This window comes from Pangasianodon hypophthalmus, chromosome 12 (assembly GCF_027358585.1).
Source record: "Pangasianodon hypophthalmus isolate fPanHyp1 chromosome 12, fPanHyp1.pri, whole genome shotgun sequence".
Taxonomy (NCBI): domain Eukaryota; kingdom Metazoa; phylum Chordata; class Actinopteri; order Siluriformes; family Pangasiidae; genus Pangasianodon; species Pangasianodon hypophthalmus.
Genome location: NC_069721.1, coordinates 10,516,201 through 10,533,013, shown reverse-complemented (window position 1 = coordinate 10,533,013; position 16,813 = coordinate 10,516,201). Strand labels below are relative to the sequence as shown.

General features: G+C 36.8%; 1 protein-coding gene across 1 annotated transcript; it reads left to right on the top strand.

Annotated features, from left to right (window-relative positions):
• Positions 1 to 11,530: 11,530 nt before the first annotated feature.
• On the top strand, positions 11,531 to 16,540 carry atpaf2 (ATP synthase mitochondrial F1 complex assembly factor 2). The gene is made up of 8 exons (XM_026914684.3): positions 11,531 to 11,844; positions 11,940 to 11,984; positions 13,765 to 13,913; positions 14,002 to 14,099; positions 14,347 to 14,427; positions 14,534 to 14,646; positions 15,274 to 15,389; positions 15,752 to 16,540. Exons 1-8 carry the CDS (start codon positions 11,709 to 11,711, stop codon positions 15,887 to 15,889), a joined length of 876 nt encoding a protein of 291 aa, XP_026770485.3. The 5' UTR covers positions 11,531 to 11,708; the 3' UTR covers positions 15,890 to 16,540.
• Positions 16,541 to 16,813: the final 273 nt, after the last annotated feature.

The window sequence follows — 16,813 nt, the reverse complement described above, 5'->3', positions numbered from 1 at the left end:
GCATGTAAAGTTTACAGTGTACCTGAAGTTCACTGTGTACCTGCTATACAGTGCCCACAGAGAATGAACAATGCCACAGCACAGCTGAATTCTCAGATTTGATTGATCAGAAAGTGTAGTGCTGTCTGCAGGATGTATGCAATCATTCTAATATGTTATAAATAGTAACAACTCATTCACAGGAACTTTTATTTATAGTATGTAAGCCTAATTATAAACAGATCTAAAAAGATTATTGTTCTTTCAGCTGTTCCCGTTAGGGCTCCCCACAGCAGATCACCTTCCACTGTCCACATATTGATTTGGCACAGGTTTTACGCCGGATGCCCTCCCGCAACAACCCTCCCCTCCCCATTTCTCCAGGACTGGGACTAGCACTGAGAATGCACTAGCCTGTGCACCCCCAGTGGCAGTTCTTGGTAATTTCACCATGGTGCCCCATTTTATCCACTTGTTGATGATGGCCTTCACGGTGTTCCATGGTACATCTATTGTTCTGAATTTTTTTTAACCCCTCTGCTGATTGATACCTTTCAATAATGTGATCCCGTACATGCTTTGTAAGCTCTTAGCAGACCATGACTTTAGCAGTTGGATGAAACCAAGATGAAATCAAGAAAATCCTACGGGAAAAGTTTATCTTTATATGGAGTTAATCATAATCACTTCACTGATGACAGGTGTGTGATGATTACTTTTGAACATGAGTTCATTTGAATTTTGTTGGTTGCTATATCACATTAAAGGAGGAAAAAGATCTGACATGATTTACATTGGTTTCATTTTGTTTACATCACAAAAACCTGCAATTTTAACAGTGGTGTGTAGACTTTTTATATCCACTCTTAAGCCAACATCTATTTAGTTGATGTCAGTCAAATATTGCAATTTGCTTGTGATAGAACAGCTAATGATGAATCATTAGATGAATCATTATTATACGATGTATAATGATCCCAGTCACTGCATATAGCTCTAAGGCATTTAGTTTCATTAGTTATCAATTCCAGTACATACATATGAAAGAACCTCTTTACAGAGGCATGAGTTCTACTCTGTGTGAAAGAGTCCCAGGGAATGATATTAGGCTCACTACTGACTAAAAAACATTATATGTGTTACTGAGATCCTGAGAAGCACATGAACAGTTTCCACTAAAAGGTCTTTTTAACATGTGGACATCTATTCTCATTTACAGCAAACAGTATGAAGAAATGATTCTAAACTACAAACAGAAACCTTTGTGCATTGGACTTCTGCCATGATAGTTTGGTCTTTTCCCTATTTCTCAGTGTGATTTTATTACACAACCTTGAGAGAAAGCATAAAGTTATATTTAGGTTTCCTCACAGCTATCCATATCACCATGGGAAGTGATATTGAATCGAATAAAATTTTGATGTTATGTGATGTAGTATTCCACAAGCAATCAAATGCTCATTTGAGTTACTCAGAGCACATTAAGATAGTGTTCAGTTATTCAACCACTGTACATGTAAAATACTGTATGCAAATTTACATAAGAGAAAGACAAAAAGGAGGAAGTGGTTGGCTCAGATTAACAAGTCTCTTGGTCAAACAAGGAAACAAAACTCCTGTGTCTTACAGTAAATTCCAAGATAACACTTTCATTTAGGGGAAACTGACCTGAAGCATTGATGTTTGTTAATGAAGTGGTTCCTTTAGGACCAGCCTAGGCAAACATGAGTGGTGTCAACAGTAGCCTTTTTTCAGCACTTCAGGGAGAGTCCAAGCCTGAGCTTAAGAACAACTTTTAGCAACATGTGTGATTTATTAAACATCAACACCAGCAATCTGCTTGTTGACATCTATCAGTAATTCCTAATGCTATAGTAAATAGTTTCACCTTAACTACAGGTAACTACTAATCCCAAACACAGGAGTGCAATATTTGCACGTGCACATAGACACACACACACACACACACACATACATAGATACATATATGAATTGAAGATGCACTATTTAGTTTCTGTGTTTGACCTGGACTTTGGACTTTGGATAGTGGAGGTGTGGTGTAGCTAATCACACTAGTGCACATCTAATTACGCTAATAAATTTTCCCAATATTTTCCTGTTACAATGGCACTACATTTTGTAGCACAAGTCGTAAGATATTGCGTTGGCTTGGTCAAGAGAGAAAGAGAGAGAGAAAATGGGTCAAACAGAGTACCTTGTCCTCAGCTTTGGCTTAACTTTTGCCTTAACCTTCCTCATTTTGTAATCAAAGGAAGGTAGTGAACAACGTTTCATTAATCTGGTAACTAGAGGTTCCAAATCTCACATATTTCATTATGTTTCTTCCATTTTTTTCAGGTCTGGCAAATTTCTTACCCAGAACACTGATATTTATTCACATTATTTTGAACCTGAGCAGAAGAATTATTCTCATACAATTTCACATCATTTCCTTTAAAATCTAGCAGGTATAATGACCCAATGAAACTCTTTTTTTTAAAGGAAATTTAACTACTGCAAATGAACACACTATGCAACAATATGCCAAAAGATGGATTTTTCTATTCTGGATAAGAAATGGGAATGTTTGCAGCTGTATAAAACTGGCTTAAAAATGAACATTCTCCTCAAACTGTCCACACAAGACAGCTCTACTACAGTATAATGGTGTTTTTATTTTCATCACTGAAGGCTGTCACCATTATATAACACATGGTCTAAAGTAGTGTTAAATTTCATTATTGGGAATCACTTTAGATTAATCAAATGCAATGTTTACAACATATTGAGAGTAATATTTGTGTTCTTTAACAGCTGATTTTAAAAAGGTTATGCCGACCCAGTTAAAGATAGCTGGTAAAATATAGCGTCTGTAGACCATAGTTTAATAGGAGAATCCAGTCTGGAGAATAGAATTTGTCGAAAGGTTCAAGATCAGTACAAGAGTAAAACAGTAGAAGTACAGATGCAACTCAATCTACCTAACATATGTGAACATGAATGAAGTAATTATAAAACTTGTTCTTAAAGTAATTATAAAACTTGTTCTGACACTGAGAAAGCAAAACCTATCCAGGAACTGGCTCAGTGGGTGCTTTTTGGTTTTGCCTTGTGCACGAAAGACAAGTGGGAATAGCCTACAGTCTGTTTATTCCTCTGTCCTGAAGTATCCTTACAGATAACAAATCATTAATTCCGTTTTACATGTAACATTACCGAGATCACTTTTCCAGACAAGGTAATTGAAACAAAACAAGAAAGGGTTTAAAAATAGTTATTTCCTTGTGCATACCTCTATATTTACTGGGTTGAATGTAGCAGGAAGAAGTATCTGTGCAGTCTGGTTATTTCTAACCAAATAAGATCAAGAAACAGGCACTATATCTTATAAGGAAACGCTTGTTAGCAAGAAGTTACAGAAAAGCAAATTCCTCATAAAACAGTTAACCAATGACAGTGTACATCAGCATTCTTCCTGTTTCACAAAATTTCAATTATTACGTTTAGTTATAACTTAATTCACTTGTGTGGCAGAATTGGAGCTTATTTAAAGTCTGTTGCTTTTTTCCTTCAAGATATAAATCATCACTTATATCTTAAAAATAAATAATAATTACAATACGCATTGTCAAAGTCACTTTATTCATAATCTAGAAAAATTTTGGTTTTCCACACCTTTATTAATTAGGTCGTCTGAGACATAATCCAGTGCCAGTTTTTTTTTTTTTTTTAAACATGAAGATTAAATCATATGTTAAATCTTAACAGTCTACCAAAAATCTGTTGAGGTTGTTCTTTTTCAGTGCCAGAGAGATTGTATAAAGGTCTACCAGTGAGTATATAGTTCAGAGAACCTGTTCTTCATGGAAAAATAAAGTATGATACTGGGAACAAACACATTCTTTCCAACAGACAGGCCACTGAGGAGTAAATGCAAGGAACTCACTGTATTTTAATTGTCTATTCAGGCAAAATACATTATATTAAATAAGGCTATACAGTGCAGCAGCAAAAAAGCTTGGCTTCATTAAACACATCCTACTGAAAAAAGATCAGTCTAACTATAAGAAGGTATACACATATACATGTACATATATTTTACACACACACACACACACACACATATATATATACACACATGCATACACCAATCAGCCATAACATTATGACCACCTGCCTAATGTTGTGTTGGTCCCCCTTTTGCTGCCAAAACAGCCCTGACCTGTCAAGACATGGACTCCACTAGATCCTTGAAGGTGTGCTGTGGTATCTGGCACAAAGACATTAACAGCAGTTCCTTTAAGTCCTGTAAGTTGTGAGGTGGGGCCTCCATGGATCGGACTTGATGGCCAGCACATCTGGGGAATTTGGAGGCCAAGTCAACACCTTGAACTCTTTGTCATGTTCCTCGAACCATTTCTGAACAATTTTTACAGCGTGGCAGAGCGCATTATCCTGCCCAAAGAGGTCACTTCCATTAGGGAATACCGTTCTGATGCTCACTTGTCCATTGTAGGCACTTTTGGCAGTGGACAGAGGTCAGCATGGGCACTCTGAAAGGTCTGTCAAATTGCTTTTGGCACACTGTAACATATTCATAAACTGTAGATGTTACAGTACTCATAACATGACTTTGATTCATTTCTACTGTACAAATGTAGAATAATGACATTTTTCTATTTGTGCCACTTTTTAAACTCCCTTAAAATTATTAAAACAAACTGTTTTGGTTTTGGTTTAGGCTTTTACTTTCATCCACAATTACATGTTTAACATTTAGTGCATGCTTACAAGTGGCTAAACTAAATCACATTTCAGTAACAGGGTTTAAGAAATCTATTTATTTCTTGCAGTAACAGCATAACACAGGATTAAAACAGCAATCAGTAATCTCCATATCAGTATCTAAAACTATACAGTGTAACCCAGTACAGCAAGTAACAATATCTGCATACTCCACAGTATAACCTTCTATAATTTCCAGTCTACCTTATTCTCCTGCTTAGTAAGATTTCATAAAGACACTACCATTGTTTCATGCATCCATTATATCCCTTCACATTTCCTCTCTTCTATTATTATAGTTAAAGAATTAAAGATTGTACCATTGTCCCAATATATATATATATATATATATATATATATATATATATATATATATATATATATATATATATATATATATATATATTGGGACAATGGGACAATAAGCAATATGTATGTATGTATGTATGTATATTTATATTTATTTTTATTTATAATTTCGGTTAGTACGTTAAAGCATTAGTCCATTTCTTAGTCATTTGGATTGAACTTTGTTGGGAATTACATTTAAGTTCAGGTAAGCTCAAGCTATGATTGGAATTAGTCTATGTAGTCGAATGAATTCTTTGCTGAAAACAATTTGTTCTGCATAATTTATTAGTTCTGAGAACAGAGGAATAATTATTTGAGTTGCCAGAAATTTGCTACTCCCAAGGTCAGGGCTCTGTATAGGCCAGTGGAGTTCCACACCAAACTCTCCAAACCAGTTCTTTATGGACACTGCATTGTGCACAGGGGCACAGTCAGGCTGGAACAGGACAGGCCTTACCCAAACTGTTGCCACAAAGTTGGAAGCATACAATTGTCCAAAATGTCTTTGTATGCTGTAGCATTAACAATACCCTTCACTGGAACTAAAGGGCTGAAAAACAGCCCCAGATCATTATCCCTCCTTCATCAAACTTCACTGTTGTCACAATGCTTTCTAATAGGTATCGTTCTCCTGGCATCCACCAAACCCAGATTCATCCATCAGACTGCCAGATAGTGAAGCAAGATTCATGATTCCAGAGAACATGTTTCCACTGCTCCAGTGGTGTTGGGCTTTACACTGCCCCAGCCGACACTTGCCATTGAGCATAGTGATCTTAGGCTTGTGTGCAACGGTTTAGAACTTTGTAGTGAGTGATGCAACAGTGGGTAGTGGATGTATACGTGCTACGTGTTTCAGAACTCTGTGTGAGTTTGCGTGATTTACAGCTTCATGGTTGAGCTCTTTTTGCTTCTAGATGTTTCATAATAATAGCACTTGGGTTTGGCTTAAATACCTGTAATTAGGAGGGTGTGTACATACTTTTGGCCATAAAGTGTATATAAACATTAAATAAAAACACTGTACAACACAGAATCTAAAAGATGAGTGGGGTATCAGCTGGTAGTGTGATAATGCAGTATGCAGTGAACTGCTGTGAATATGACAATGGAAGTATGGTGCAGTATGATTTGGGGGCTGCATCATATGCAGGTGATGAGGGTGAAAAAAGCTGTTCCAAGGCCAGCTGGTTCTGGACATTGCATCAATACTCTCTGCCAGACAGTGGCAGTGGCGACTGGGAAGGAAGAAAGTCATGTCATGAGTAGTGGATAATCTACGCTTTATGAATATATTACAGTGTACTGAAAACAATGTGGTTTAATAATTTTAAGGGAGTTTAAAATGTGGCACAAATGGCACTGAATAGCTTTTTTTTTTTTTTTTTTGTATTTTAAAATAGTGTTACTCTAATATGTTACTCTAGAAATGGATGAGAGCCATGTCATGAGTACTGAAGAATACACTTTATGAATATATTACAGTTTGTAGATAACAGTTTGATTTATTAATTTTATTGGAGTCTAAACTGTCACAGAAATAGGACTGAATCAGGTATTATTTTTATAATAATTATTATTATAAATTTCTACAGTAAAATTGAATAAGAGTACCTGAAGTCTTCTTCATTAATCTTTGGGAGTTTGGGTGATTTTGTGTAATGAACTAATTTTAATTTACTATAATGTTATAGATCTTTCTGTGCAATAAGCACAGTCCTAACAGTTTCTGAGGACCAACTTTATTACTTTTAATTCACTGAACCTCTGCTTGTTTTATATATGTGGCTAAGTCAGTGTGCATTTTCCAGGCTCCTTCACAAGTGGGTTACCGTAAACTGTAATGTACATGCGCACAAATATTCCGAAGAGTAGATAGCGTGACTAAGCTTTTTCAGAGTGCAGACAGCGTGACCTTAGTTATCTTCTACGCCCATCCCATTTACGTTTTAATAAGCACCTGAAGTTTCATACTTTTAGAGATAACAATGCAGATATTTGCATGCTATTCCCAGCATACAGCTAGTATGCTGCCAAAGCATTGCTTTGAAAAGTATAACTTCAGTACTGAAAAAATAAAGAGTGTTACCATGTAGATAACCTGAGGGATGTTGTATAATAGGCTATATACACATCTACAGGATTGACATCATGATTCAGTGGAGTGTAAAGTATAATTTAATACAGTCTAGCACAGGTATTCATACTGGGTGGAGTGATCCAAGATGGAAATGATCTGAGATGTATGTCTGTCAACGTTTACACATTTTATATATATATGTTACTTATTTACACTATGCTTCAGTATAGTCTACACTATGCTCCAGTATAGTCTCCAATATGCTTTAGTATAGTCTACAATATGCTTCAGTATAGTCTACACTATGCTCCAGTATAGTCTACACTATGCTCCAGTATAGTCTCCAATATGCTTCAGTATAGTCTACACTATGCTCCAGTATAGTCTCCAATATGCTTCAGTATAGTCTACACTATGCTCCAGTATAGTCTACACTATGTGCTTCAGTATAGTCTACACTATGTGCTTCAGTATAGTCTACACTATGTGCTTCAGTATAGTCTACACTATGTGCTTCAGTATAGTCTACACTATGTGCTTCAGTATAGTCTCCAATATGCTTCAGTATAGTCTACACTATGTGCTTCAGTATAGTCTCCAATATGCTTCAGTATAGTCTACACTATGTGCTTCAGTATAGTCTCCAATATGCTTCAGTATAGTCTACACTATGTGCTTCAGTATAGTCTCCAATATGCTTCAGTATAGTCTACACTATGTGCTTCAGTATAGTCTCCAATATGCTTCAGTATAGTCTACACTATGTGCTTCAGTATAGTCTCCAATATGCTTCAGTATAGTCTACACTATGTGCTTCAGTATAGTCTCCAATATGCTTCAGTATAGTCTACAATGTGCTTCAGTATAGTCTACACTATGTGCCTCAGTACACAATATGCTTCAGTATAGTCTACAGTGTGCTTCAGTATAGTCTACACTATGCCTCAGTATACAATATGCTTCAGTATAGTCTACACTATGCCTCATTATACAATGTGCTTCAGTATAGTCTACACTATGCCTCAGTATACAATGTGCTTCAGTATAGACTACAATGTGCTTCAGTATAGTCTACACTATGCCTCATTATACAATGTGCTTCAGTATAGTCTACACTATGCCTCAGTATACAATGTGCTTCAGTATAGACTACAATGTGCTTCAGTATAGTCTACAATGTGCTTCAGTATCCAGTATAGTATCCAGTGGGTGGCAGTAGATGCACACTGTACGTGTGTTCATGCATTACAGTACATGCATTAATCAATACATTAGTGTGTACATCCTACACATCCGTCTTTACATTAAACAACAAAACCATGCTGTTATAAACTGGAAATTGTTTCTTGTTAGACCACACTGATTTCTTTATTTACTTGTCAGTTTAGGGTAAGTTTGAAACTAAGAACTAGCCCTCTGAATGTGTCTTAGATTACAAAATATTTGTTTATACAGTACTGTGCAAAAGTCTTAGGCACCCTATTTTTTTAGTACAAACTTTGTGATAGATTTTTATTTTATGACATCTACGTTATCAGGTCAGTACAAAAACATTTAGCTTTCCAAACATTAGTTTTCCAGCACAAAATTAAATGTTACAGAAAAATGTTTGTATGTCAGTAAAGAAAGTAGCATATTACATAAGAGACACTTTTCAGACAAAAAAAATAATGAAGGCTGCTGGGTTTTGCTGCAAAAATAAGAAGTAAGTGTGACAGTCAAAGTCTCCAGAAGAACTGTGGCTGGTTCTGCAAGATGCTCCGTAAAACTTACAACTAATTTCCTTATAAAACTGCACACACTGTACCTGAGACTACTACTTTTTTTTTTTTAAAGCGAAGGATCATCACACCAAATATTGACTTTGTTTCATTTATTACTGTTTACTGCTCTTTATAGTATTTTTTTGAAATGTAGAAACATTTAATTTCATTATTTTTTTAAGGCATCTTTGCTCTACAGCATTTCTTTGCATGTGCCTGAGACTTTTGCACAGTACTGTATATTGAGATTGCAGTTGAAATTGAGACTTATTCATTTGAATACACTGACTAATTGCAGTCATAGCTTCAGCTTAACTGAACTGTAGTTCCCAATAAATTCAAACCAAACCAAGAAATGCAGCTCTAATGTACTCACTGAAAAAGAAGAAGAAGAATATATATATATTTTCTTCTTCTTCTTTTTCAGTGAGTACATTAGAGCTGCATTTCTTGGTTTGGTTTGAATGCTTCATATTATATATATATATATATATATATATATATATATATATATATATATATATATATATATATATATATACACTATATTACCAAAAGTATTCGGTCACCTGCCTTGACTCACATATGAACTTAAGTGCCATCCCATTCCTAACCCATAGGGTTCAATATGATGTCGGTCCACCTTTTGCAGCTATTACAGCTTCAACTCTTCTGGGAAGGCTGTCCACAGGGTTGAGGAGTGTGTTTATAGGAATTTTGGACCATTCTTCCAAAAGCGCATTGGTGAGGTCACACACTGATGTTGGTCGAGAAGGCCTGGCTCTCAGTCTCCGCTCTAATTCATCCCAAAGGTGTTCTATCGGGTTCAGGTCAGGACTCTGTGCAGGCCAGTCAAGTTCATCCACACCAGACTCTGTCATCCATGTCTTTATGGACCTTGCTTTGTGCCATGGTGCGCAGTCATGTTGGAAGAGGAAGTGGCCCGCTCCAAACTGTTCCCACAAGGTTGGGAGCATGGAATTGTTCAAAATGTTTTGGTATCCTGAAGCATTCAAAGTTCCTTTCACTGGAACTAAGGGGCCAAGCCCAACTCCTGAAAAACAACCCCACACCATAATTCCTCCTCCACCAAATTTCACACTCGGCACAATGCAGTCAGGCGAGTACCGTTCTCCTGGCAACCTCCAAACCCAGACTCGTCCATCAGATTGCCAGATGGAAAAGCGTGATTCATCACTCCAGAGAACGCGTCTCCACTGCTCTAGAGTCCAGTGGCGGCGTGCTTTACACCACTGCATCCGACGCTTTGCATTGCACTTGGTGATGTAAGGCTTGGATGCAGCTGCTCGGCCATGGAAACCCATTCCATGAAGCTCTCTGCGTACTGTACTTGGGCTAATCTGAAGGTCACATGAAGTTTGGAGCTCTGTAGCAATTGACTGTGAAGAAAGTCGACGACCTCTTTGCACTATGCGCTTCAGCATCCGCTGACCCCTCTCCGTCAGTTTACGTGGCCTACCACTTCGTGGCTGAGTTGCTGTTGTTCCCAAACTCTTCCATTTTGTTATGATAAAGCTGACAGTTGACTGTGGAATATTTAGGAGTGAGGAAATTTGACGACTGGATTTGTTGCACAGGTGGCATCCTATGACAGTTCCACGCTGGAATTCACTGAGCTCCTGAGAGCGGCCCATTCTTTCACAAATGTTTGTAAAAACAGTCTGCGTGCCTAAGTGCTTGATTTTATACACCTGTGGCCAGGCCAAGTGATTAGGACACCTGATTCTGATCATTTGGATGGGTGACCGAATACTTTTGGTAATATAGTGTATATATATATATATATATATATATATATATATATATATATATATATATATATATATATATATATATATATATATATATAAATCTAACATTTGATTCAAGTAAGTGTACATTAAGAATTTAATAACAACCCCCTAAATTAAATCTCTCTCATATTTTCAGTGTGGGATTATGGAAATGAACCACAAAAACAGTTTAAATGACTTTTTCTTTCCCCATCTTTACCAAGGGAGCCAATAATTCATTATCCATGTTTGAGATGAACAGAAAAGTTGTCTATAGTATACTGTACTTTATTTTTGGGCTAGTTGTTTGAATCCACATAAATAGTGCAAACGTTTTCCCCCCTTTTACACCCTAAGGATTTGTCTTAGACATCATGTGTCATTCATTTGTCCTGTTCTCCTCATCTTCACTCAGATCTGCATTGTTAGATAAGGCTTATATAACGTATTAATTTTAATGTATTAATATTTTGTAGCATGTTTGAAGTTGACTTAGATTGTGTGCAAATTTTATTATAATGTAGTTATTTCGATATAATGAGCAATTTATGATGAATACGTTACTGTTGACTTAATTTGACAGATTTTATGTAAATTAAAATTTTAAAAGTATTATAATGATAAGGGAAATTAGTATTAGTATTAGTATTTAAACAGAATTTTATTTATTTATTTATTTATTTATATAAATGAGTAAAGTCAAAACAATGCCAGCTGCTCCCTTAAAATATTTATATGAACAGAAGGAAAAGTGACTTTTATTTTAAAAAGGAAGTTTCTTGCTTCACACATGAGGGGAAGGTCAATGTGGAGGTTTTAAACTGGTGTTGTGAGCTTTTGGAGCTAACTGTGTGCTAAAATATTTGTATGTGCTTTAGAGCTTTAGAGCGTTTATGGCTAATACTCAGTGTTAGCGTTTAATTCACTGCAGGAGTCGTTCAGGTTGGTCAAGCAGCGATGTTACAGAGTTTGTGTAAATTTCACCGGAGGCTCGCTGGAGCTCTTCTGCCTTTCGCTGCTCGTCCATTAGCATTAGAAGCGCTCAGTTCATCAGCGCACGTGCAGAGAGCAAACTACGGAAGTGCTACAGCAGGTGAGGTCTTCATGCGTAGACTCACTGTGGAGTTTGCTGAAGTGTGTCTGCTGCTTTCTGTGTATTTATTCTGGTCTTGAAACATTGTTCCACAGAGCGCAGGAAGTTCTACCAGGATGTCAGTATCTCTCAAGGTGAAGGTGAGCATCCATGACTTTTGTATTGCTTTTGCTTTAAGGCACTACAGATGAATAGGGTCATTTTTTTAAACAATAGATATGACAGTCAATTAAAAAAAACATTGAAAGGTTGGCTGCCGATATTCTTACAGGTATTTTTATATTGGATTTTTTTTTTTTTGAAAATGTATATTTGTTTATGCAAATGATGCATTATCTAATTAAATATTAAAAACAAACAAAAAAATAGTCTTTTGGTATTCTTTCACCGAAGAAACTATGAAGAGACAGACCCGTTAATTTTAAGTATACACTTACTGAGCACTTTATTAGGAACACTACACTAATACTGGCTAGGGCCTACTTTTGCTCTCAATACAGCCTCAATTCTTCATGGCATGGATTCCACAAGATGTTAGAAACATTCCTTAGAGATTCTGGTCCATGTTGACATGATTACATCACACAATTCCTGCAGATTTTTCAGGTGACTTTCATGATGTGAATCTCCTGTTCTACCACATCCCAAAGGTGTTCTACTGGGTTCAGATCCGGTGACTGGGAAGGCCACTGAAGAACACTGAACTCATTGTCTTGTTCATGAAACCAGTTTGAGACGACTTTTGCTTTGTGACATGGTGCATTATCATGCTGGAAGTAGCCAGTAGAAGATGGTAAATTGTGGTCTTGAAGGGATGCACATGGTCAGCAACAATACTCAAATAGGATGTGGCATTCAAGCGATGATTAAATGGTATTAACAGGCCCAAAGTGTGCCAAGAAAACATTTCCCAAACCATTACACTACCTCCACCAGCCTGGACTGTTGACACAAGGCAGGTTGGATCCATGAATTCAAGATGTTGGTGCCAAATTCTGACTCTACCATCTGTGTGCCTCAGCAGAAATTGAGATTCATCAGACCAGGCTACGTTTTTCCAGCCTTCAGCTGTCCAGAGTCTGTGCCCACTGCAGCCTCAGCTGGAACCCGATAAGGTCTTCTGCTGTTGTAGCTCATCTGCCTCAAGATTCAATATGTGCATTCTGAGATGCATTTCTGCTCACCTCAGTTGTACAGAGTGGTTATGTGAGTTACTGTAGCCTTTCTGTCAGCTTGAACCAGTCTAGCCATTCTCTTTTGACCTCTCTCATCAACAAGGCTTTTCCGCAGAACTGCTGCTCCCTGGATGTTTTTTTATTGCACCATTCTGAGTAAACTCTAGAGACTATGTATAAATCTCGGGAAATCAGCAGTTATAGAAATACTCACACCAGCCCGTCTGGCACCAACAATTATGCCATGGACAAAATCACTGAGATCACATTTTATCCCCATTCTGATGGTTGATGTGAACATTAACTGAAGCTGCTGGCCCGTATCTGCATGATTTTATGCATTACACTGATGCCACATGATTGGCTGATTAGATAATTGCATGAATGTCTAGGTGTATAGGTGTTCCTAATAATGTGCTCAGTGAGTGTATGTCATGATGTGATTATGCCAAGTAGTTAGAGCATGCACCGAAGTTGTTCATTTTCAGATAATGCTGCTATTGCAAGTTGAGAAAACCATGAAATTTACATTTTTCTGTTCAGTTTTGGAATTTGATATTTTTATCACAGTTTAAGTGATAAATGCATGTTATAAATGCAATCTGGAGTGCCTTTTCCTTACAAGCTATACCCTTATGTGAAGATGTCTTCACACTGTATTACTGTGTAGCAGTGCATTTAAGTGATGTGTATCTAGTACAAGCAGATACTGTTGTGACTGAATACTGGTTGTTGTCCGCTGCAGGTGGTCTGTTTGAGATAAACTTGGACAGGAGAAAGCTAAAAACTCCGGGAGGAAAACTTTTCACTGTGCCCAATGAAGCCCTGGCCATCGCTGTTGCTACCGAATGGGACGCTCAGAAGGACACACTCAAGTTCTACACCATGCATCTAGTGAGATACTTTAAATTTAATGAAACATGGATTTGTGAAATCAGACAGGGATTATTTTTTATCTAATGATGTATTTTTGTTTCTATAGACCACTCTGTGTAATACAGCCCTTGATAACCCAACACAGCGCAGCAAGGACCAAATGATCTCTGCTGCCCTGAAATTTCTGGAGACTGACACAATCTGGTATGCTAAATGACTGCCTGATGGCATTTTCGGTTTAAAACATTGAAAGGACTTGGATCTCTTCATCCAGAAATAAAGAACATTCATATAAAAAGTATAATTATTTCATACATGAAATTATATTTTTGGGTTTAACAGGGAACAGTGTTTGTAGGAGGGTTGCACTGACTGAGAGCTGAGCTATTATCTTGTCAGGGTTTATCAGAAAAATATGATTGTATGTTACCTGAACCACATATACCTTTAGTTACAGAGTAGAAGACCCTCCAGGACTTGTCGAATTACAGAAGAATGAATGGGACCCTGTTATGGATTGGATTGAAAAAAGGTAATCTTCTCTGAATCATTATTAAAAAGACAGTCTTTGTATGACATAAACATCTGCCAGTATGTACAGACAAAATTGCTAATCTGCTTTTTTTTTTTTTTTGTAGGTACAATGTTGTCATCGGGTCATCCTCTAGTATAATGGGCCCGCAAATCCCAGAGGAGACCAAGGAGACATTTCGCCAGCACCTTAGCTCTTATAATTTGTGGTCTCTGACAGGTATAGATAAGTACATGTTTCTAAAAATTGCATTTGGTGTAATTAATTTAAAGCCTCTTCTTTTCACACAAGCAGGAGTTGTGTCTCATAATTTAGTTTTTAAAAGTACATTGACCGTGTTTACACGTGGTAGTTGTTTATATCTGGATTATACCCTAACGAGGCACCTAACTGTGTTATTCTTGTGTTTCTAGTTGTTTGTGCAAAAGTTGGTTGCTGAGTCATGACCTTTGTACTTTATGGCGTAATGTAGTCGCAGAAGTTTTAGTTGTCAAATATGTCTTGGAGTGAAACTTCAGATCTGCTGAATGTTTGGATTTTAATCTGTTTTAAATGCTTTTTAGGTGCATTTACCCCTAATGGTTTATGTTAATATTCAATATATGTGAAACAACCAGGTGTTGTAGGTGTAATTTTAAGTAATAAAAAGCAATGTCAATCACAGGGCTGTTCCATGTGATTCTACTTTATCATTTCATGTATTTACTCACTGTAATCTCAAACTAGAGCACCTGGAAATTGTTTCTATTATATTTCTATTGTATAGTATAAGGTTCACAAGAATAATTGTTTGTTCTGCTCTTTAAATTAGCAGACCCTGTTTGAATAAATTGCATCTTTCTCCAGGGCTCGAGTATGTGATCTCACAACTGAAGTCATTGATTCTGTCCTTTGGGCTGATTGACAGACATTTAACTGTGGAACATGCAGTTCTGCTGTCTCGTCTAGAGGAGGAATACCAGGTATAATGATCCATATATCATTTAGCAGGCTATCTTTTAAATAATCATGGTGGCTAAAGGTAATGTTATGTGACCTGACTGAACTAATAATAACGAGACATAATCAGTCTATAATGATTCTCTAAAACATGGTGCAAAAATGAATATTTGAATGTTTATGTCCAATGACGCATCACTCTCTGTGTGGTACTATCTCTGTCTCACCTCACCAGTCTGTAATTTTCTGTGAAAAATTATAGGATTCTGCTTTCGTTTTGACTGAGCATGTTTTCTGAGTTGTTTCTCATTTCACTATAATAGCAGTGATTTTCATTGTCCAGCATCTCTGTAGTGCTTGAACATCTGTATGTGTTCACACTTAGATCCAGCGTTGGGGAAACGTCGAGTGGGCCCATGACTATGATATGTATGAGCTGCGGTCTCGTACAGCAGCAGGTGCCCTGTTTGTGCATCTGTCATCTGAAAGTTCCACAGTGAAGAAAAAACTGCTTCGGGACTGATCTGACCTGTGTACACGAGACAATACTATAAGTGGAGAAGATGGATTTTATCACTGCCATATAATTATGGTCATGGAAACAGAATTTTGTGTAATGATATGTCTGTAATTGTGACATCGCCACACTTTAGACTTTAAAAGTCTAAAGCCTTTAACCGATTTCTCTGTAATGTGTTTGTGAATACATCTGTAAGAGTGTTAGAATGTTTTACATTATTTTCTGTGGGAATATAGGGTAGTGTTGCCACCTCATAGCTTCAGGATCCTTGGTTTGATTCTGAACTTGGGTTACTGTCTATGCAGAGTATCACATGTTTTCCCCATGTTCGTATGGGTTTCCTCCAAGTTTTCAGGTTTTCTCCCACCTCCCAAGAACATACCAATAGGTGGATCGGCTACTCTAAATTGCCCCTAGGTGTATGTATGTGTGTGCATAGAGCCCTGTGATAGACTGGCTTCCCAGCTAGGGTTCATTCCTGACTCTTGCCCAGGATAGTCTCAAGATCCAGCTTGACCCTTACCTGGATAAAGTGCTTACTAAAAATGAATGAATGAATGAATGAATGGTGTTATTATATGTTAACAGTTACAAGTACTGTATGTTCTAATAATATTGCTGTGAAACATTAAATATACAGTGGTTGTGACTGAATGAACTACTAATTGACTTTCTTTTTAGCTGTTATCTTGTAAGTTAAGGTAAAATATTAGCTAAGTCTGTAGTGTACTTTATGGGCATGTGGTACATTAATGCTATCAGTTTCTATAAATGTCCAAAAAGATAAGCTCTCAAACAAGTAGCAGGTCATGTGTGTCAGCTAGTAGGAATAATTATGCCCGATATGTAGAGTTCTAAGTTTAAAAATATTGTATACATACATAGTAGACTTAATTTTTTTATGTATATATAAAAAATATATTATAA

Coding starts and splice junctions, on each gene's coding strand:
- atpaf2 (XM_026914684.3), top strand. CDS start 11,709: ATGTTACAGAGTTTGTGTAAATTTCACCGGAGGCTCGCTGGAGCTCTT. Junction 13,914..14,001: donor AGTTCTACACCATGCATCTA/GTGAGATACTTT, acceptor TTGTTTCTATAG/ACCACTCTGTGTAATACAGC. Junction 14,100..14,346: donor CTGGAGACTGACACAATCTG/GTATGCTAAATG, acceptor ATATACCTTTAG/TTACAGAGTAGAAGACCCTC.